This window comes from Onychomys torridus, chromosome 1, assembly GCF_903995425.1.
Source record: "Onychomys torridus chromosome 1, mOncTor1.1, whole genome shotgun sequence".
Classification (NCBI taxonomy): Eukaryota; Metazoa; Chordata; class Mammalia; order Rodentia; family Cricetidae; genus Onychomys; species Onychomys torridus.
Window position 1 is genome coordinate 165426215 of NC_050443.1, and position 21815 is coordinate 165448029.

A 21815-nucleotide genomic window follows, 5' to 3' on the forward strand; every position below is an offset into this window, starting at 1 on the left:
GCCTTCCCAGTTTGTAAGAGGGACCAGCCGTGTCTGCCTCCTAGCGCTGCCCTGAGCATTAGTGAGTTAGAAAATGTGGTGCAGTGTTAGCTCGTGCCTGCTGCCTCCTCTTCCTCCCTCCTCCTCTCCCCCTCCTCCCTCTCTTTTGACAATCTCATATAGTCCAGGAGGGTCTTGGATTCCTCATCCCCTGCCTTGACTTTCCAAGTCCTGGGATTACAGGCATGTGCCACCATGCCTGGTTTAATGGTTCCTCTTTAGCAAGTGGTAGCTTGCTGGCTTGTCCCTTGCACAGGATGTTCTGGGGTGGTAATATGGGTGATGTGAACACGCTGCTCTAGCCCTTTGCTGGGAAATATTTCTGTAGCCTGGAACAGGCTGCTGAGCACCTCTGAAGGCTGATGGTCACCCCTAAGGCTGCAAGGATGGGAAAGGTGATGGAGGAGGAGAGGCTCAGGCATGCTAGAGCACGCAGAGTGGCAGCTCAGAGGAGTTTCTTCTGATCGAGGGAGACTTCCTCAGGCTTCTTTCCCCAGCAGTGCCCTCAGGGAGCCTGGCAAGGTGTCTGCTCGGATGCCCAGAGCCATGGGCTTGGGGAAGAAAACAGGTCCCTGGAACCAGTTCATACTTCTCTGTTCCATGGACACATAGCATGCTGACCCTTGACCCTGCTGCTCCCCAGCTCCAGCTCCTCCTGGAGCAGCCAGGAGAGTCTCCTCAGCATTGTCTCCCCAGTTCTTTGTGTTCCTGAGGCCCTTGAAGAGCTGGGGACATGGGGGAAACGTTAGGTGGGTGCACAGATACTGGCCTTTTTCCTGTCACCTCTAGACGTTCAGTCAAATCGGTTTTCTAGTTGGAAGGAGTATTATACCTCCCCTTTATTTTCCAAAGCCTGTCTTCTGGGGATTGTGGGAGAGGGGTTTGGGTAAACCCGGGAAGAACTAGCTTTATGTGCCAATCGAACTGAAAGCCCCCCTTTCTTCCCACAGGGGAAAGTGGAAGTGGAAGCTGGGAAGGAAGGCATGAAGTTTGAAGCAAGTGCTTTCTCATACTATGGTGTGATGGCCCTCACGGCCTCTCCAGGTGAGTGCCTCCAGCCTCCCAGCACAGGACACCCCGCATCAATCCCCCCGGCGCCCCCTGACCTGGCTTACTTTAACTTCTCACTGATGAGCATCCTAGAGACAGAAGCCGCCCACACCTCAAGTACATACCTTCGTAGGTTTCCACCTACACCAAACAGCTCTGCAGACCCTCCTGTGTCACGGTCCCCGCTTCCTCTCCGAACTTTGTATAAATGGACCTACAGGGAATGTAGCAGGTTGGGTGTGGTGCCCCGGGCCAGTGCCGCGGCCATCTGTGCCCTGTGGCTGCACTTCACCCCTCCTCCCGCGTGAACGAACATGGAGCACCACACTTAGCTCTCCCGCTGCCAGTCAGTGCCAGGGCAGTGTGGCACCACTTACCTTACTGTTGTGACAAAATCCCTGGCGAAGGCCGCTTCCGGAAGGAAGGTTTGTACCAGGTGATGGTATCTGGTGGTGGTTGGAGACCGTCATCGTGGCCAGGGGACTACAGTGGCGGGACCCTGAGGCAGCCTGTGGTGGTTCCACCGGAAGCAGAAAGGGGTGAACACTGTGCCCAGCCCACTCTTGTTCAGTCCAGGGCCCCAGCCTGTGGATGGCATCCCCACACTCTTCTCATCCAGCCGCACCTCCCTGGAAATACCCTCATAGAGGTACCAGAAGTGTGTTTCCATGGTGATTGTAAACCCAGGGAGTTGACACTTAGATTAGCCATCACAGGCTGTTACCTGTGAAAACGCCATGTCTTCTGGTGGGTGTGCACGCTTGGTTCTGTTGAGTTGCTGGTCAGCTCTAGTACTTCCTAGAAGTCTAGTACTTCCCACAGTGTTCTCCTGCCTGGCGTGGGAAGTGTCCCTATCTCCACCCAAAGTCTGAGCTGTGCATCATAGCTGCTCTGGGGGATTTTCCACGGCATCTTCCTGAGGATGAAGGAGTTGACTGTTTATCTAGAGAGTGGGCTGTTTTGGGTGGGTGGGTATGCCATGGGGAATTGAGCACATTCTCTGAGATTATGAGGTACCTGAAAGGTAACCTGTTCCAGCAGGGGTGTCTGCACCCAACTCTGCCTTGCTCCCAACCCCTGGGGCTCTAGCTGTTCCATGGCTTGCCTTCTCTGGCAAGGAGCAGGTTGGGCAGGTAAACGGAGGTGCTGGAGTGCCACCTTGTGGCCAAAATATAAAGAACATTCTGTACCAGGAAACCTTCACAAAGCCCAAAGCTAACCCTAACCCACCTTAAAGGAAGACTGTCAACTGAAACAAAAATAAACAGAAATCTTAACAGGGATGGGGAATGGGGACCTTCAGGCAAGTTTATCTTTGTGACACTGGTCTTCCCCTACTGTCCCACCCAGCAGTGGGACAGACATGAGGATGTTACCATGAGGAACTGTCAAGATTCCTCACTGTCCTGGGCAGGTGTCACAGTCCCAAGGGCACACTGCCCCCATTGCCACCACGTATGAATGTAGGTGGTCTTTGTTGTAAACTGGAGGTGGCCTTCATTTCCTCTGCTTGGGGACACTGGAGAGGGCTCTGTGACTGCGCATGGAAAGACCTGGGTCACAGCCCAAGATGCAGGTTGTATGACATTGAGAAAAGAGAGAGAGAGAGCTGAATGGGGCGCTGTGTATACAGTGTGTTGTGACCCTAAAATAGAAAGTATCCCAGGAGGTAGAGGCTGGAGGATTGCTGCAAGTTCAGGGTCAGTGTTGTCTACTTTGTGAGCTTTAAACCAGCTGGGTCTGCAGAGCAAGCCCTTGTCTCACGTGTCAGAACAAACGACAAGAAACACAACAAAACCACAGGAGGAAATATTGCATCCTGAAAGGTGTTTTCGTTGTCTCGGGACTGCGTACCTCGTTAGCCCAGGTTAGCAGACCCATACCTACAAGGTAGCTCTAAAAAGAAATGAGCAGCACATCTTTGCTGGTTGCTGGTTATTTAAACCCCAACACTAGCCCAGCACACATTGAACCGTAGTATAAGGAAAACCCCACTGAGAAAGTCAGCAAAAAGGCTGGGGTGGGGGCCACGTCTCTAGAGTCAGCATGAGGGACAGGAGGTGGGAGGGCCAGGAGTTTTAGGCTAGCCTGAGCTATGCAGTGAGTTTGAGGCCAGCCCTAGACTACAGGACACCTTTCAAACCAATCTAAACAATAACAATGAAAGCCTGCAGAGAGATGACTCCTCACCAGAAAGCCCTCATCTCAAAGGCTGCGGTTTACTGACCCTCGTGACTACGGCCTGGGGGCCATGTATTCACTGAGATGTACCATCAGCACAGCTGTTGCCACATTAGGACCTGCCTGTGTCTGTTCACATTAGCTGTGGGCCTGGAGAAGTGGCGTCAGCAGGTAAAGGTGTTTGCCGCCAAGCCTCCGACATGAGTTCAAGTCCTGGGATTCACATGGTGGAAAGAAAGAACCCACAAGCTTCCCTCTGTTCTCCATATATGTGCCATGGCACCTGCACACACACGAAAAGTCACCTGTTCTCCAGGAAAACAGGAGCAGAAAGATGTGGGTTCAAGGCCAGCCTGGCCTGCGTAGCAAATTCCAGGCCAGCCAGGGCTACCTGTTAAGACCTTGCCCAAAACAAAGAGGTAAAATGAAGCCAGCAATCTGGGCAAAGCCTACAGTCCTTGGTTCTCAGGACATGTGGGAAGGCATGCCCCCAGACCCCATGGCTTGCCCTTGGAGATTTCCCTGTGGGGGGCTAGTCTCCCATCTAAGAGAGGCAGTCTGAGCATGGCCTTCTACACATTTGCCTCTGTTTTGAAATCCTCAATCATCCCAAGCAATTCAAAACATCAGGCCAAGATTATGAAACCAAGACAGCAGTGAGTTGGGCACTAAGGGCTTGCTAGGTTGCATGGTGAGCGCTGGAATGTGGCTTCGGCCTGTTTGTAGAGCCCACACCATGCGCCGCCAGCTGTATGTGGCTAATTGTGAATTGGGCCTTGAGAAAAGCTTTTGGGGGGCTGTGGACCCCATTTGGGTATTGGGGGTTCAAGAACTTTCCAGAAAAGAGCACAGAGTGAGACAGGTGGTACACCCCCTGCCTTGCTCTTCTGGAACGTCGTTTGTGTCCTTCTGTCAGTAACACGTAACACCGCGTGGGCTCTGCCACTCTGGCCGCAGTGTTAGCGAGACATTGTCTGTCCCGTCCCTTGGATGTGACGATCTCTCTGACCCGATACCATCTCACCCTGCTTTTCTCCGTTTCAGTTCCTTTGTCCCTGTCTCGGACCTTTGTCGTCAGCAGGACAGAGGTGTTAGCGGCAGGCTCTCCAGGTAATTCTGCATGCTTCCTTTTCATAACCCCTGGGAAAGCCTGGCCACCAGGGCTGCACACTCTATTTCCACAACGCTGTTCCTGTTTCCTGCCAGCCCTAAAACTCGAAGGTTGCTGACTAAGAGGGAGCTGTCCAGGAAAACATAAGCCACAGAGGGCTTGGAAAGGAACTCTGGCCTAGGAACTGTGGGGACCAGGGATAGGAAGTGTCACTGTGGTGCCTGGCCAGTACTTAGTGCCTGTCCTGCCTGCACTGGCCTGGAACACCCAGGTCTGCCCACAGTCTTCCTCCATCTCCAGCATATTATAGGATATGGAGTCTGCAGAGACCTGAGGGTCTAACCCAAGTCTAGATTGTTCTCATTTCTCAGAGAATCCGTTTGGACAAAATCTTGGGGAGTATGGACTTTTCTTGGCAAGTGAGAAAAGGACTTGGCTCATCCTGATTTAGGACACTCTTTCCCTGTAAGCTGGCTGGTACATGTCTGCCTTCCTCAGGCAGATGGGCCTGCTGCTTTGGGGGTCTCACTTTGGGTTAGGAATTAGTGCCTTGCACATTCCTAACCAGCTGTGGATTATCTCCCCGCAGGAGATTGTGGCCATGCCTAACATGCCCAGCCACTAAAAAGAAAAATTAATCTTTCTTTAATTAAAATTGCTTAGCCTTCATTGAGTTTGTTGTGGTGCACCTGTAATGCCAGCACACAGAAGTCTGAGGCAGGAGAGTCAAGGGTTTAAGACCAGCATGAGCTACATAAATAGGAAGACCGTGTCTCAAAGAAAGAAAGATTGTTGAACATCTGTGTTGGTTAATGCAACTTTTCTGTATCGCTTTTTCCCCATGGTTTTGTAATTTTTAACCTGATGAAATTTACATACAGTCCCAACTTCAGTCAAACTATAATTCTGGTGCTTGAGGAGGCAGTGCTTATCTTAGAAGGAAATTAGTTAACATTCCCTTTGGTCTGCTGTCAGCCAGGTGCGGTGGGCCACACGCCTCATCTGTGTTCAGAAGGCTGAAGCACACAGATTGCCACATTTCAAAGGCCAGCCTGGGCTACACAGTGAGTTTGTAGTCAGAATGACTTCAGAGTAAAACTCTGGCTTCCAAAAACCCAAAATAGGGCTTCAGAGATAGCTCAGTTGCTGAGGAGTTTGCTGTAAGAAAATGAAGACCAGATTTCCAGCTCCCACAGGCCAAGCCTAGTCTGTTTAATCCCAACACTGGGGAGGTGGACACAGCAGGACCCCCGGGCTCACTGGCCAGCCGGCTGAGCCAAATCAGTGAGTCCCAGGTCCCAGTGAGTGACACTATCTAAAAAAAAGTGGACAGCACCTGAGGGACACCCAAGGTTGACCCCTGGCCTCCACACACACATATACACACCATACATGAGGACACATCCCCTCAAACGCACGCACGCACGCACTCTTTGGTCTTAGAGTTTGACATCAGATATTCTGAGCATAAGAATTCCTAGAGTTAGCTGACTCAGGCCAGCCAACAGCGTCCCCATGTGCACTCACAAGCATTTGTGCTTTTCTCCCATTTTATTTGCTCACGTTTCCTGTTTGTTTAAAAAGTTGCAGGGATACTGAAGTTGATGACTCTTGGCCAAAGCCCGTTAACATTTGAATTTTACTTTCTCTGTAGAATTTGAGTTTGCTTTGCTTTGCCTGCTCCATCTGGTCAGGAATAAACAGCCCTGCCTTGAAGGTCCTGGCCACAGGCCTGCTGACATTTATCAGAGCTACCTCATGAGTGGCCGTTACACCAACCAGTGCTATCTAGCCCCTTCCAGAAGGTGCCTATGGTTGCAAAGAAGGCATGTTTCATTATTGTGTCTGCTAGTTTGCTGCCTAAAGAAAGGATTTCTGGGTAGGATGGATAAAATAAACTGAATCAAACGGCCAGAAAAACAAAGTAAACTGTGTTGGAAGCATTTATTCGCTTGTTTGGTTTTCAGATAGGGTCTTAGTCCTGGATGCCCTGGAACTCACTATGTGGACCAGGGAGACCTCAAACTCACAGGAATCCACCTGCCTCTACCTTCTGAGTGCTAGGACTAAAAGGGATACGCAACCATGCCCAGCTTGAAAAGGTCTTGATTTTGTTTTTGTTTTGTCTTGGTTTTGGGATGAGGTCTCTTGTAGCCCAGGCTAGCCTCAGACTTGAAATTGCTATATAACTGAGGATGGCCTTGAACTCAGGATCTCCCTGTCTTTATCTCCCAAGTGCCCCCATGCCCAGATAAAATTGAAGTCTTATGTATATTACTGTCATAAAACCTTGACATATAACCCCAACTTGGGTGGAGCAGGTGCTCCTGCCCCTCTCCATGCGTTCGGCTCTCCTGAGCCTCACTGTCGCCCAGTTTGAATTGCTGCTCTAGCATTGCAGAACAGGGCTTGTGGTGTGGAATGCACACATGGACCAATTTACATGAGGACATGTAGCCCTTTATCTCAAGGATTTCAGATAAAGGGTGCCAATTTGTGTTATTCCTTTTTTTAAATTAAGCAAATTTATTGGAGGCGACCTTGTGGCACAGAAGGACGTTTCAATAGATCAAAGCCCAGTATGAACTTGGGGAAAGTGGTAGAGGCAGCATTTCACCCCCCCTGGCCCATGAGGGTGGGTGACTATTCATTAGTCATGAGAATTCTTTCTTCTGTTAGGGAGTAGAAAATCAGCCCCCCCAATCTCACCATATCTACTAGGCTGTGTTCCGAACCCGAGTCCACTTGAAGCCTCGGGTCTCAGAGCAGTTGAGGCATGCTCTTTATGGCCCCAGACCGACAGAGCTGAAGCAAAGCTTTCAGTGAACGTCCCATCTTCAGTGTGCATCAAAACAGTGTTCGAATGCCTGCTTTCAAGCCAAGGAGACTCAGGGTTTAGAAACACTGGGGGAAAGGAGAGGGTTTAATTCATAAACACGAAAGAAACAAAACATCCCGGCCTCAGTCTAGAATTACCAAGAAAATACTGAGGACAAGAAATAGAAACTTCTGTCGACCAATTCTGCCCTCAGCTGCCCAAAACCACAGCATGCAAACCCAGCTAACAATGCCAACTCGGAAAGCCTATATTTCTAGTCTGTCCCTACTAAATAAGTTCAAAATATTGCATTACATTTTCTCCATTTGTGCCTTTTGGTCCATGTCCATTTGAGTAACTTTCATAGTCCTCATTTTGGGCATTGTTTGATCATGTGACTGCCATGGTGAAAGGAAGACCATGTGGGGACAGGTGAAGTCAGGACAGCTCATACACATCACAGAAACATAGAGCTTTGAAGACAAGATGGAGACACCACAGATTCTGCTTTGAACCAGGGTTCAGCAGACACCATTGATGTAGATTGCTGGTAATGACTGCTGAGAGTCAGTTAACACATGGTCCAAAGTGACTGGGTTTACTGAGCCCAAGATGTTTATGATACCTCTCCCTGCCCATGCAGTATAAAATTCCTCTCTGTGGGGTCAGAGAGATGGCTGAATATTTAAGAGCATTTGCTGCTCTTGCAGAGGACCTGAGTTTGGTTCCCAGCACACACACACACACCTTGTGCATGGTTCACAATTGCCTATAACTCTGGCTGCAGGGATCTGAGGTAAACGCATGCTGGGTGTAGTTGCTGTTGAGTGCATTGTTCCTGGTCTCCATGGCACCAGCTGCATCTCCATCCACTAGTTCCTTGTGGGCGTCCCTGCTGCTCATCCCTGGAGACCTTTAATCTTTTTCATTGTGAAACATTATGTTTTGTTGTTTATCTTCCAAATAAGCTCATACTGATAAAAAGGAGAGCCACACCCCCTTAAGTGCCTCTACAAAGCTAAGGTGTGACTGTGCAGTTCTGTAGCTGGTAACTGGACCAGGGAGACACCGTAGCGATGGAAGGAACAGGAAAGGAGAACAGGCCTGAAAACAGTAAGGCACATAGCCAATAACCAAGGTTACTTTCTTAAGACTCAGCTTACAGAAGAACAACTGGTATTGTGAAAACCAGCTGTGCAGGGTAGAGATCAGTTAATAACACAAGTCAGGAACATGTTCTAGAAATGGAGGTAACTGAAATTCTGACCGCAGTTGAACAGAACAGTCCCAGGTGGCTAGCTGAGGCGCCAGCTGAGGTTGGAAGCCTCCATCTGGAAATGGGGGTGGGAAACTTGCAGAAATGCTACTCTGCACACAAGCCAGGTATCAGTGTTTGGCAAGTATTGGAAAGTCTCTCACAGAAGTTTCAGCTGCATGTGCTTCCAATTCCCCAGCAAAAGCGGCTCAGGAAACCCAGACACAGAGTTCACGCAGCCATCTAACACCTTGACGTAGTGACGTGCACCCTCCAGAGTCATTGCTGCTATTAGCCCATGTCCTGGTGCGACTACACGCTGGCACAGTCTCCAATGTAGGCATCAGAAGAGCCGCCGCCACCTCTTCTGTGACTTTGCTTTTTGTATTTTTTCTTTAGTTCTCTTAATAAGCTACTATTCCTCCTGCTTGACAAAGCTGCATCCCTGAACACAGCACTCTAGCAACCATAGTCTCTAAACCTTTAGTTTGTGCCCAAGAGATGGTTCAGTGAGGAACGACCTCTGATGCTGAGCCTGATGCCTGGGACAACATGGAAAGGAACAAACGTCCTTCACAGCGTGTCCCCTGACAGCCTACTCCAAATCAAAGGATGTATGTTTGTTTGTTTGTTTTTTAAAGATTTATTTATTTATTATGTATATATACAGAAGAGGGCACCAGATCTCATCACAGATGGTTGTGAGCCATCATGTGGGTGCTGGGACTTGAACTCAGGACCTCTGAAAGAGCAGTCAGTGCTCTTAACCTCTGAGCCATCTCTCCAGCCCCCAGGATGTTTGTTTTTTAACTCAAACACTTGTCTTCTGGGTGGAAGGAAGAAGTGTGTGACATTTAGAATAAGCAAGGAGGTCACAGATTTTCCTGGCCTGGAGACTTTTACAGGCCTGGCTTTAGCTTACTTCAAAGATGGCATATGAAAATTCTGGTTCTGAGCCAGGTGGTGGTGGCACATGCCTTTAATCCCAGCACTTGGGAGGCAAAGACAAAATGATCTCTGAGTTCAAGGCCAGCCTGTTCTACAGAGTGAGTTCTAGGACAGCCAGAGCTACACAGAGAAACTCCGTCTTGAAAAACAAAAAGGAAAATTGTGTTTCTGGAGAGATGAGCATGTTCTATCCAGTTTCATCCCACTCATTGATTAGCCACAGGGATGTGGACGGACCCCATGTCAAGTCACAGATTCCACTCTGACGAGTGACCGCATTGTAGCTTGTCTTCTAGGCACCAGTGGGCCAGGGCTGCTGGGTCAGGCTCACTCACAAGAAATCCCAGGTTAGATCTGGCCAACTGACTGTCCCACTCTCTGAGAAATCTAAACTATACAAGTAGCAACAGTCAGAATTCAGATGGCCTATATGGCATGATGCTCTATTTGGGACAGTGCATTTGGAGGCTATTCCTGAAAGTTCCAGGGTGGACACCACTGTAGAGAAGGCTTCGTTAAATTCTTAGAATTGAAAGTAACTGTGAGGGCCGGGCAGTGATGGCACACTCCTTTAATTCCAGCACTAGGAAGGCAGAGGTAGGCAGATCTCTGTGAGTTCAAGGCCAGCCTGGTCTACAGAGCAAATTCCAGGTCAGCCAGGGCTGCGCAGGGGTCTGCAACTGTGACCTGAGACCCCCAGTCATCCCTATCGAGCCCGACAGGAGAAGCAGTGCTCTCAGCGAGGGTGGTCAGGACCAGAATGAAATGCATCGTGGAGGCAAACACGCCCTCGCTGAGTGGACAAGCCGTGTGTCTTTGGTCATACTTATGACTGAATACCGCGAGTCCTTCAGATGGTCATCCCACTGAGATCTTGGAATAGTTCGAGGATCCCCGGATCCTGCTTAGGTCAGAGCATTGTCTGCAGGACAGACTCCCAGCAGCTTCTTGAGAAAACTGCAGTTTCCACCAGAGGAGCAAACAACCAACAACCACAGAGATCCAGTTAACTCTCTGCCTGATGCCTCAACCCTGCCCTGTCACCAGAGTCCAGCTCTCCCCTCTTCTTACAATAATTCTGTAATGACTTTTAAAATGATTAAACTTTGCTGGAGACACCTTGTGAGCAAGAGTTGAATGTGAGTCTGCTGGAAACGGAGGCAGGTAGAGTTGTTTCTCAAGGCCTGCTGCCTTCGTGTTGAGGAGGATTTAGCCAGTGTCACTGGCCGCATGGTGGGAGATTATTGCTGTTGCTGTTAAGATTTTAATACTGTCTGTGAGATGCTGAGCACTGTATTACAGCCATGAGGTATGTTCCCAGACAATCGTGTCAGGCCCATGGCCCTCTGTAGAAGAGGTACAGAGAAATGGCCACCCATTCTCCAGGCTGAGCCACGATCACAGGCAAAGCAAGGGGTCCACGCTCACACATAACCAGGCAGCAGTGCACACTAACAGGGAGCCCAGAAGAATCCAGACCGTGCCTTCCACCTGGAGGTCTGGCTAAGAAGCAGTGAGCCTGCCAGGTACTTTGCCTTTAATACCCTGAAACCGTAGAAGTGAGCTCTGTTTCAAAAATACATGTGGGAACATGTGATTGTAGCTGAAACCCAGAGGTACAGCCACAGAATTCCTTGTTCAAAGGAACTTAAAGGTCGTGACAGGTGATGTCATCATTGTGTGGTAAGGCTTGGTCCTGAGGCAGGAGCATGGTGGCGAGGTCTGGGAGAAGCTAACAGGAAAGAACAGACATGTCTGTGTGGTACATTCATCTGGTGCTCACTGGATGTCATGCTGTTCTCAGCACTTTATATCTCCCTTTGACCCCTCAGACCTATGAGCTGGGGAGCACTGTGCACATTTTACAGATAAGGATTTTGAAGCTTAGCGGAGTTGGGTTGCCTGTTCAAAGTTCTCTGCCAAGTCTGGTGACTACGATGCCATTCTCTCAGGAGGTGGAAGGGGCAGTAGGGGGCGCTGCTGAGTCAACCGCAGTGGGAGCCAGAGCTGTGAGCTGTGACAGGAAAACAGGATGGTAGATTCAGAGCCCGTGGCCTGGGAGTCCTGGTGTACTGACGGTCCCTGTCCTGAGGGGACGTTTACCAAATGGAGTTGGTGATGAGGGTGGTCTGAGGGGTTGGTACCGCTGTGAGGGGAGGGAAGGCTCTGGGGAACGCAGTGCTTTGGGTTCTTCAGGGCCCTTGCAAGTTCCTCAGTGGCACTGCGTAAGCCTGTCACTTGAGGTAGGAGGTAGACTGTGACCATGGTGAGAGACTTTCCCACAGTTGAGGGGCAGACTAGCCACAGGCTGGCTCTTCTGTGGGGGCATCTGTTAAGGACATTGGACCATAGGTAAGTGGGTCTCCTCTACTCCTGTGGCATTCTGTGATTCAGAGTACTAGAGTCGCCTCCAGCAGAGGAAAAGCAGCCTCCTTGGCCTGTGAAGTGAGGGGTGTTTGTTTATTTACTTACTTAGGTTTTTTGAGACAGGGTTCTCTTGTAACCCCAGCTGCCCTGGAACTTCCTCTGTAGACAAGGCTGGCCTCAAACTCAAAGATGCATCTACTCTGTCCTTGAGTGCCGGGATTAAAGGCATGTGCCACCACATACAGCTAGAGTTTTATTTTTAACACAATTCATCTCTAAAGCTCCAGGGGATGGGGGGCTGGAGAGATGGCTCTGGTTAAGGGCACTTGTTGCTTTTCCAGAGGACCTAGGTTCAATTCTTTGTACCACATGGCAACTAAAAATTGTACCTTCAGTTCTGGGGGATCCAACCTCCTCTGGCCTCCATGGGCACTGTGTGTGGTGCACAGACTTGCACATTTAAAAAAAAAAAACCTATGAGGAATGTTCTCTGACCGCAGGAACACTTAGGTCTCCTGCTTCCCCCCCCCCCCCCCCCCCCCCCCCGGCTCTCTGAACACTTGCTCCAAAGAGCTCACTCCTGGAACCCTTAGCACCAAGGCACCTTTCACAGGGTTGCCGTCACCTCCAGGCATCCTTGAGCTGGCTGGTGGCAAAAAGGCAAAGAGACATACAGAGGGACTTTGAAAATTAGTTTTGGTTTCTAGAAAAATAATGAAGAGCCTTTTTGGCTCTTGTCTCGGGCAGCTTCCATGTCCTGGACCTTGTCCCGGCCCCACCTGTGCATCTAGTGATGTTCCCCTGTAAGACGGGTTCTCCTCCCATGAGCCTCTGCCTTTCTACCCAGACTGGGTCTGTCACAGCTGAGACCCATGTTGCCTGCGGGAGAGACATGGTGTGTGCCTGTGTAATCACTGTTCACTTGGAGTAGTCACTCCCCATTGGCTTTATCCACAGTGCTTTCAAAGTTGTCTCTTCTCCCTTTTCTAGGTGAAAATAAGTCACCTCCTCGCCCCTGTGGCCTGAACCACTCAGATTCTCTCAGTCGAAGCGACCGGATTGATGCCATGACACCAACCTTGGGGAGCAGCAACAATCAGCTCAATTCCTCATTCCTCCAGGTCTACATCCCGGATTACTCAGTCCGAGCCCTCTCTGACCTACAGTTCGTCAAGGTGAGTGGGGGAGGGCTGGCTGCTAGGTATCACTTCCCTCCCGGCTTGTCCACTCCCCACAGGCTTCCCTTTTGCTGTCAGAGCACCCCACCTCCCTCTTCTGGGCCAAGCACACAGGCAGAAAAACACATTGATCCCAGTTCCATGCTGTGAGCAGCCGCGAGCAGCCACAGCAGATGTGGTCTTGGCGGGGGACAGGAACTGGAGATGAGGGAAAAGAGCGGTTCTCAGAACTCTCTGGAGCCTGTAGCTGCTGACTCTGGTTGGCCTGGAAAGCACTGAGGCTGCCGTCTGCCCTGGAGACATGTTCTTCTCTTAGTCTGAAATAGACATCTTTTGGAGACCAACGCGGCTTTAATTATGGCAGTTGCTGTCCACTTCTCTGGTCTCTGAACACACGGGCCGAAGGCAGCAATGGTTCTAGTGCGGAGAACTGACTGGATGGCTGGAGCCAGCCTGAACTTCTGAGCTGCCCAGTTTCTACTCAAGGATGATTTCCTCCCAGAGCTCTGGGCCTTTGGGGGTGTTCAGTGTGTGTTTGGGGGCGTTAAGTGTGTGATGCAGAGAACCTAAAAGTCAGTACTGTCTCCATCTGTTTTCTGTGTCCTCTTCCGGCCCCCAGATCTCCAGACAGCAGTACCAAAACGCCTTGATGGCATCCCGGATGGACAAAACCCCTCAGTCTTCAGACAGTGAAAACACTAAAATCGAATTGACTCTTACGGAGCTTCATGATGGGTTGCCAGACGAGACGGCCAACTTACTCAATGAACAGAACTGTGTGTCGCACAACAAGGCCAACCACAGCCTGCACAGTGAAGGCGCCATTTAGGGCTGCTCAGGCCTCCTCGTCCGGCCTCCTGGCCTGTCTGACCATGACTTCCCACAGTGTGAGCTTGTCTGCCATGCTGCGTCCTACAGCATTGAGACCAAAGACTTTGTCCCTTTCCCTGGAGGCCGCAGAGGACAGCAAGCTGAGGACGGCATGGGGCAGGGTGGAGACCAGACTCGCGACGTCGTCGACAGCTGGGGCATGGCTTTCAAGAATTCGGAGACAGACTTCTTCCGCCCAAATAGAATCATGTTTATTTTTTCAGTACCTTTTATCATTTCTTTCCTCCCTCAATTTGCATGAATTTAAAAATTGTTTCGTTTATTTTTTTCAAAAGATCATGTTTTTGTTTTTAAGTGTCTTTTGCAGAGTTTTAAGTTGGTCTGTCTGAACTAACTCTGCTGTGATCCCATGATGTAACCCTAACAGGATGGACTTGCCTGAGTGGCCTTCCTCGGCTGTCCCCAGGAAGGATACCTTTCCTCTGTGTGCCGGTGGGTGTCACTGTCGAACTCGATGGATGAATGACGAAAACCATGTCACTGAGGAACGTGCCAAGTCTGTCGTCACTGTGGGTGTTGGCAGCAGCTGCAGACGCCCCTCTACACATAGTGTTGTTTCGAAAATGTTTAACTGTGTCCCTTTCCCTCAGGAAGGGTTAACGTTTGTTTGGGAATGTGATTTTGCTCCCACCCTAAGGAATTTTTATCACCAAAATGAATGTTAATGAATTTTAAACCCATGGTTTATCATTGGCAAGAGGCAAGTTGACTTCATCCACATTCCTGTAACCTGGGGTGGTCTGGGGCATCAGCTGAGCCACCCTGCACCTTCTGGGCCCTCACTCTTGCTAACCCAAGCTGCTGCTCCAGGTGCCAAATGGAAACCTTCCATGGGGCTTCTGAATGAACATGTGGCGTGCAGCTCCATGAGTGCCTCTTCCCACCAGGATTTGTGTGTTATCAGAATGAGGTGGGGTGGGGTGGCCTATGTACTTGGGCATTTCTAGACCCATGTTTTTAGTGGAAGGACAAGGGATAGCTTGTCCCGGCCCTCCTTCCAGAGCCAAGTGCCCCCTCCCATCTTGTCCCTGAGCTGTAGGGCCCACAAGTGGCAGTGGCCCTGCTCACAGGTGCCTCCTGCTTCACATGTGGCCAGTGCCAGAGAGGCTGCCCGTACAGCAGTTTGACCCCAAATGGATTTAGAAACCAAATGTGTGTTTTGACTGTCTCATGTGTGTGTCTGTCTTATTTTAATACCAAATTTACCATGTGTTGTGAAATTCATGCCAGCGGGTACTGTTTGGGTGACTGAATCCTTAACTAGCTTGTTTGTTTGAAGTGGTTACCTGTTTTTGCTGGCAACACTCATACACTGAAATGAACTCCTGACCATAGTGTTCAATAGGATTCTTACTACCCAGGTCACTGCTGGAGAAGAGAGCCTTCCTGTGCCCGGGCTTCCTGCCCAGGGAACCCTAAGGCTCGACATCAGCCGCCTCCCTCAGGTAGGAGGTCTGTGAACCCCAGGTTGGGCTCTGGGAGGGTGACATGTTGGGTTGGTCTCCTGGTAGATAGTTGGTGACTCTGGAAACGTGTGTGTGTGTGTGTGTGTGTGTGTGTGTGTGTGTGTGTGTGTGTGTGCGCGTGTGTGCGCGCGCGCTAGGAATGGACCCAGAGCACCCTACTGCACCTGGGTTTGGGCCTCTGGTGCCATGTCCACTATCAGTGTTAACTCTGGGTAGTGGTCCTGGAGTGTTCTCAGAAGGTACTGTGCCTGACAGAGAAGGGCTGGCTTCACTTAGTGGAGGGTCACAGAGAGAGAGGCCTACTCCTGGTACCTAGCCTGTTACATTGGGATGGAGTTCCTACCATATGGATCCTTATACTGTGAGTACCGTCTTTTCAAACGCATCCATTTACCAAGGAGCATAATGGAGTATAATGTGTGCAGATGTTAACTTTCAGTTGGGCTAGGGCCGGGGCCTCTCCAACAAGCTTCCACCTGGGCACCTCCCTGAGGCCTGAGGAGCCAGGAGCCCAGCAAGGCTATCATGGTGAGTGCTTCACTCTGCCAGCCTCAGGCACTGTGCACACCTGCCTCAGGCAGCCTTGCTGCTGGAAGGGGCCTCTGGGAGAGAAGCATGCTTGGTCCCTTTTCAAGCTTTGCTGTTTGTAGATCCTAGAGATGTGTGGAGAGTGTCAGTCACCGCCTAGTGTGGCCGCTAACTGCAGTCTCTTACAAAGGAGCTGGGGAGTGGGGTTCTCAAAGATTGAGATTGCAGCCAGCCAGCTTTGCGTGCATGTCCTGTTAATGATCTAATTACCTTCGAGTACTCAGTTCTAAAAACCAGGAATTCAGAATAGTTCCTACCTTGATCCCGAGTGCACCAAGGTGAACTGGCTATGGTTGAGTTGCTCTGCGGAGTCCTTAACCTTCAAACAGGGCTTGCGTCTGAGTGACCAGTTCTTCAGCTCTCCCCTTTCCCAGACTCCTTAGCCAGCTGAAGGAAAGGCACTGGCTCTCTGCCCCTCTGGGCCAGCAGCATCGTCTTGGCTAGGAAGGGCACATAGCACCTGTGGCCTGACCCCATGAGCTTCCACAAGAAAGACTGGCAGGCAATGGAATGGCCACGCACAGGGCTCCTTCCTTGTAGGTCTGGCCTGTAGTCCTCCCAGGCTGCTGCACCATCAAACATGGAGGGAGGAGGGGTAAGGCAGGCAGGCCAGACTCGGGTTGCTGTGGGTCTCCTCCCTGCCCCACAGTGGTGTCTAGAGCCGCTGCTGCCAGCCAGAGGACAGGGCAGCCTTGTGTGCAGCTGTGGCCAGGACATTCACTGTAAATGAGGGTTCTTCCTCTGCTGCTCACTGTCCATCAGGCAGGCCCCAACTCTGGTAACTCAACTCTTGGGAAAACAGAATCCTGAAATTTCTCCATGAGTACTGGGGTGCTAGTCTACTAGATTAAACTTTGGTTCTTAATTTGAAGGTGCCTCCTCTTTCAAACTCTCTATGGGCGTGGTTGACCTCGCATGAAGGGAGCTGAGCCACACACCACTTTCTCATGTCATTCCAGGAAATGTGTGCAGGTGTTCGGGGCAGAACTTCACACTGACAGGAACACTGTCAGAAGTCACCTTGCCATCCCCAGCTCTGTACAGCTGAAGGACTAGCTTTTCCAAGTCTAGGAAAACATGGCAGGTCCAAACGCATTTCCCTTAAGAAATGAAGCAACAGCACTTGAAGTTAAACAGGGACCACGGACTTCTGCCCCCAAGTTACTTGGGTTAAGGAGCAAGCCAAGTAGGTGCTGAGTGACTGAGCCTGTGTCCTGGCTAGTTAAACCACACGCAGGCACCTGTCCTTCTCTGAAGGCTGCCAGGGATCCGTGCCAGTCCCTGTGCCTGGAGCAGGGGATGAGGTCTCCCAGGGGTGAGCAGGCAGGTTAACTGGTGCAGCGGACACACCTTGCTCCCTGGACTAAAGAGCAGGCCTGAGAGGGCTGACTTCTTACAACGCACCGTGTAGCCTAAACTCCATGGGAGCTTGGCATAACTCCCTCCTTGCTCTGACCCAAGATGTGCTTTTCTTGTGAGGTGGCTGGTCGAGGCACTGGAAGTACCAGTGTGCCCTTTCTTACTGGGGGATCAGGCTGTTTGCTCCCATTCTGGGCCTAAGCTTGTGGTGCTTGTGTGCTCAAGGACAACTGGGTAAGTTGTAGGCTAGCCCAGAATTAGGAGGAATGTAGAGATGTAGAGGGGAGTGATTGGGGGGGGGGTGGGATTTGGAGTTTTCCTCATACAAATTTATCAATGAGCAACCTACTCAGTGGATTTTTATACCTCAGGGCCATTTACTTTTGTGTTTGAGTGGCTGATGGGAAAGATGAACTCACTGGGGTTCGCTTGCTTCTATGTGAGGGATGAGTAGTGTTAGAAGGCTGAGCCTGCTGTTAGCTGGTCTCAAGCCTGGGATGAGCAGGCCTTCCTCCAGCAGAGTCGACGATATTTCACCGATTTTCCTTCTGGGGAGTCCTATTTCCCTTCCCCCAGGCCCACCCCAGTCAGGCAGAGAGAACAGCAAGCAGCTGGGGACCTTTGTTTCTTGGTTCCCTGTGACTGACATAGCAATCCTTTTAAACTAGAGCCATTGAGACATCTCAACTGTGATTGTTTTAAATGCCTTTTGATGGGGAATGCCAGGCGGTACTTGAAGCAATATCAAAATGGCAGGAGTCAGGTTCCAGGTGTTTGTATGTACACAGCTGTTAACACATGCAGCAGGAGAGCTGTGGGTCAACAATGACTTCAGATAAGGATGGCTCAGGTACTGTCTGGCCTCATTTGGAAAGGCAACAGATTCTCATGTTGCTCACATCTGATCCACATGGATTTGCTTAGGGGGTTGGATTCTTCCTGAATCACCCTGAAGAGAACTATCAGAGGGGCCTAACATACCTGAGTGCCTGCTCTTCCCCGAGACTCAGGTTTCTTACATACAAACAGCTGGGTCCCAGGCCCCTAGAACAGAGGAAGTAGGGAAGAGCGAGTCTTTGGACTCATTCCCTAGACAGCCCCTGCCTAGCTTCTGATTCACTACTATCCATGTCTGGTCTACTGTGAAGTCTACCAATCCATTGACTTATTTTTGCAGTCCTTTAAATCCACAAATGTATATGCTTTATTTTATATTATTTATTATGTACATATGTCTCTTCTGTTAGTATATCATCTATGACTAAGACACTGTTTTGAAGCCCCTCATCCATGGAGCCTAGGGTTCTGTGGTCCCTTATTGGGTGAGAGGATAGTGGTATTTTTTTTTTTTTTAAAGGAAAAAAAAAAAACTGTATTGCTGCTCTTCCTCCAAGCTTCTTTCATTGCCCTACCCCCAACTCATTCCTGATGGCCAGTATTTGAGAGGTAGGTGGCAGCAATTTTCTCAAGTCTTCATGAGTTACTGCAGAAGTGGCCCTGTGTGGTGGTAGCATGTGGCTCCTTCCTCATCACTACCCAAGCCAGATCAGTTTCCTGGTCCCTAAATGATGGCCTCTACTTCTCACCTACCATTGCAGAACCTATCTATCATGGAAGCAGCCTGCCTGTCTAGGCTCTAAACATGCCTCTTCCTGGTGTCATGGCCCAGTTACCAACATTGCCTTGGGCCTAAAGCAAGCCCTGCTTTGCCTGGTGTTTCTACCCTCCTTAGCTGTACCTGCTGTATCATGGTGTCCATGTCGTGCATTTGAGCATAAATGGGAAGCTGAACCAGCACAGGCGGCACAAGCTGACTGTCACTATGGATGCGTTTATAACTCAAATGTTGTAGATTTACAATACCTATTTATTTTGTACCAATTTATTTGTAAATCTTGTGATTGTTTTTAAAAGGTTTTGTTTATTTCTATTATTCTATTTAGATAAATGATTTTCTGTTCACCCTTCTAGCAGATGTGTGTTCCCTCTTTCCTCTATGTAACACCAACCATTTTGTTTTGTTCAGCCTTGGTCCCCTCCCCAATCACATGGCTTCACTAGTAGGAAAGCCTGGACTGGATCACTTCAGGGCATCTCCCTTGGACAGACACTGCAAAGTCTGAAATACAAGTTGAGTGCCTCCAAGTTGCAGCCTGGTACAGCTGGTTCTGGGAGTGTTCTCCTTCCAAGGAGCAAGGTCTGCCCCATCAGCCACCCCCTGGAAAAAGGTAGAAGTAGCCACCCAGCTTGCTGCAGATCCTAGCCACCCTACTGACACCCAGCAGCTAGGCGCATGGAAGAGCTAGGTTGTCCTTGGAAATGGCCTCTCAACTGGCTCTAAAGATGAGAACTGCTATGTAGGCCCTCTAATCAGAGAGGATGGGTGGCTCATGGGTGTGTGACCCTCAAGTGACACAAGGTATGGGAGGCGTATCAGATGCACTTCAAGAATGGCCCTCGACTTTTGCTGTCACCGCAGACCTCTTCCTTTGGTCTCTCTCTACTGTTGACAAGACCCACACCACCTTCTGGCTGAAGTTCAAGGTGCTTGGTGACCCACTATTTGGCTGCCACTTTGTTTTTGTTTTGATTTTCTGTATTTCCCATTCCAAACAAGCCCATGCTCTGAGAATCAAGCCTCAAGTGGCCCCTCAAGAGTCCCTAATGTGCCTGATCATGACGGTCAGTTGTAACACGTGTCCTGTGTGAGAACATTTCAGAGGAGTACTCACAAGACCGACTTTAAACCTCTCTCTGACCATGAACATTTCCTGAAGGGGAAAGAATGCACCTGTGGCCCAGAATCTGGCTCCTTTTCCCTAGACTCAGCACAAAGTAGTAGCGAAGGAAGATGGCCACTGCACACTCCCCGCCGGCTGCCTGCTGTGGGTGGATTTTCATCAGCTGAGTGCTGAGATGGGTGGAAACGCCCAAGGAGAGGCAGTTGTGTGGCGACCCTGTGCAGCCCCATCATGCCCGTGCCAGTTCCTTTCTGAGCTTCACTGGGCTCAGAGCTTCCAGGAAACAGGTAACCAGCAGGAGGGAGACACTGGAGAAGTGGCGGTGCTAACTTCCCTGAGCCTGGCACTGACCTCTGGCAACTTCACTTTTTGCTTTTTTGTGGTACCCAGGGCCCTTGACATGCAAGGCAAGTGTCCTACCACTGGGCTACATCCCCACCTATGTTTACATATCCTGAAGACAATGAAATCTAATGAGACATACTCCTCACTAGAGCCTAAAAAGTTCTCTCTATTGGACTGCTGACAGGCTCTTTTGCTATGGGATTGTCGTTTTCCTCCGAGGCCTCACATCTGGACTCGTATTTCTAGGTACAAATGATTGGGAAGCCCTAGGATAAAGGAATTGTTATGTGGCCCTTGTCATCTGTCCTGGCAGGTGACCAGATGAGGGACACGTTTCTGGAGAAGGGATGCTGGGCTTTGGTGAAAGGCTTCCCGCTGTTGTGTTAGTGATTCTGAGGGCTGAAAAGCCAGGGCACACCAGGCAGGTGCTGAGACTCAGCCATTTCTCCTTGGAAATGAAGAACCCCACACCCACAAGTCCAAAGTTAACTCTACCGAGAACCTCTCAGTAAGGAATGGCCATTTATTACAATGTTCAATGCTGGGAAGATGTGCTTGGCAAACTCTGAGGAACTTGAGACTTGAAGGACTGTCACTGTCTCCATGGGGACAACATGTTCATGGCACACAGCTCATTACCTCCGTCTAGTCTCCCATGTCATCTACAGCTCCTTGGGAAGAGTTTGGTGCGAAACAGCTCCCTGTTCGTCTGTTTGGGACCCTTACCCTGTGTGAAGAAACATCAAGTGGCCAGGCTCAAAACTGGGAATTTCAAGTTGGAAAATCCTGACTTAGACATGTCGTGTACAAGTATGCATGTCTGTGATGGTGCTCAGACTTAAGTCAGATGTGATTTGATGTTGTGGCTCTAAGAGGAACTTCATGCATCATTTTAGTGGGGATGTGTGCTGAGAAATGTGTCATTAGGCAACCTCATGGGAACAGCATAGCATGTACTTTCACAAGCCTGACAGTTACATCAGCATATAAACTTACGGGGCCACTGTGATAGCCATGGTCTGTTGTTGACTGACATGCTGGGGTGGCATGTGGCTACATCTTATTTCTTGCAATTACAGTGTTTTCTCAGACGTCTTCATCACACTGTTGTTGCCATATGTTGAGAAACCAGGGAAAGTGAGGAGGAAAAAAACTGACTTTTGTAAATGAATATTCTTTCTAAATGATCTGCTTTCTGCTATTTCTGGACAGCAGTGGGGTAGTAAAGTTTTATTTTCCTGTTAGTGGAGGTGTGTGGCAGTGTGGCTCTGCAGTCTCCAGGCTCTGTTTTTTGGCTGTTGTACATGTGTATGTCATTTATGGGCCTCACTATCAGGGCACACTTTTGTTTCATCTTTGATAAGGATTGTAGCCTCAGGCATCCTCAGATGTATGGTGAGAAATTGTTCCCTCTGAGGAAAAGCTGTAACAAGAAGGAACGCCATGAGAAACTGGGTACTGAGGCCCTAACTCTCAAG

General features: G+C 49.9%; 1 protein-coding gene across 1 annotated transcript in view; it reads left to right on the top strand.

The window, feature by feature from the left end:
* Positions 1-21610, top strand: part of Cnnm2 (cyclin and CBS domain divalent metal cation transport mediator 2) — a 140246-nt gene extending 118636 nt beyond the window's left edge. The window contains exons 5-8 of the mRNA XM_036171671.1: positions 990-1083; positions 4315-4380; positions 12760-12944; positions 13567-21610. Coding sequence (XP_036027564.1) covers positions 990-1083; positions 4315-4380; positions 12760-12944; positions 13567-13776 — 555 coding nt within the window. The 3' untranslated portion in view covers positions 13777-21610. The remainder of the gene's footprint in view (positions 1-989; positions 1084-4314; positions 4381-12759; positions 12945-13566) is intronic.
* The last annotated feature ends 205 nt before the right edge of the window (positions 21611-21815 follow it).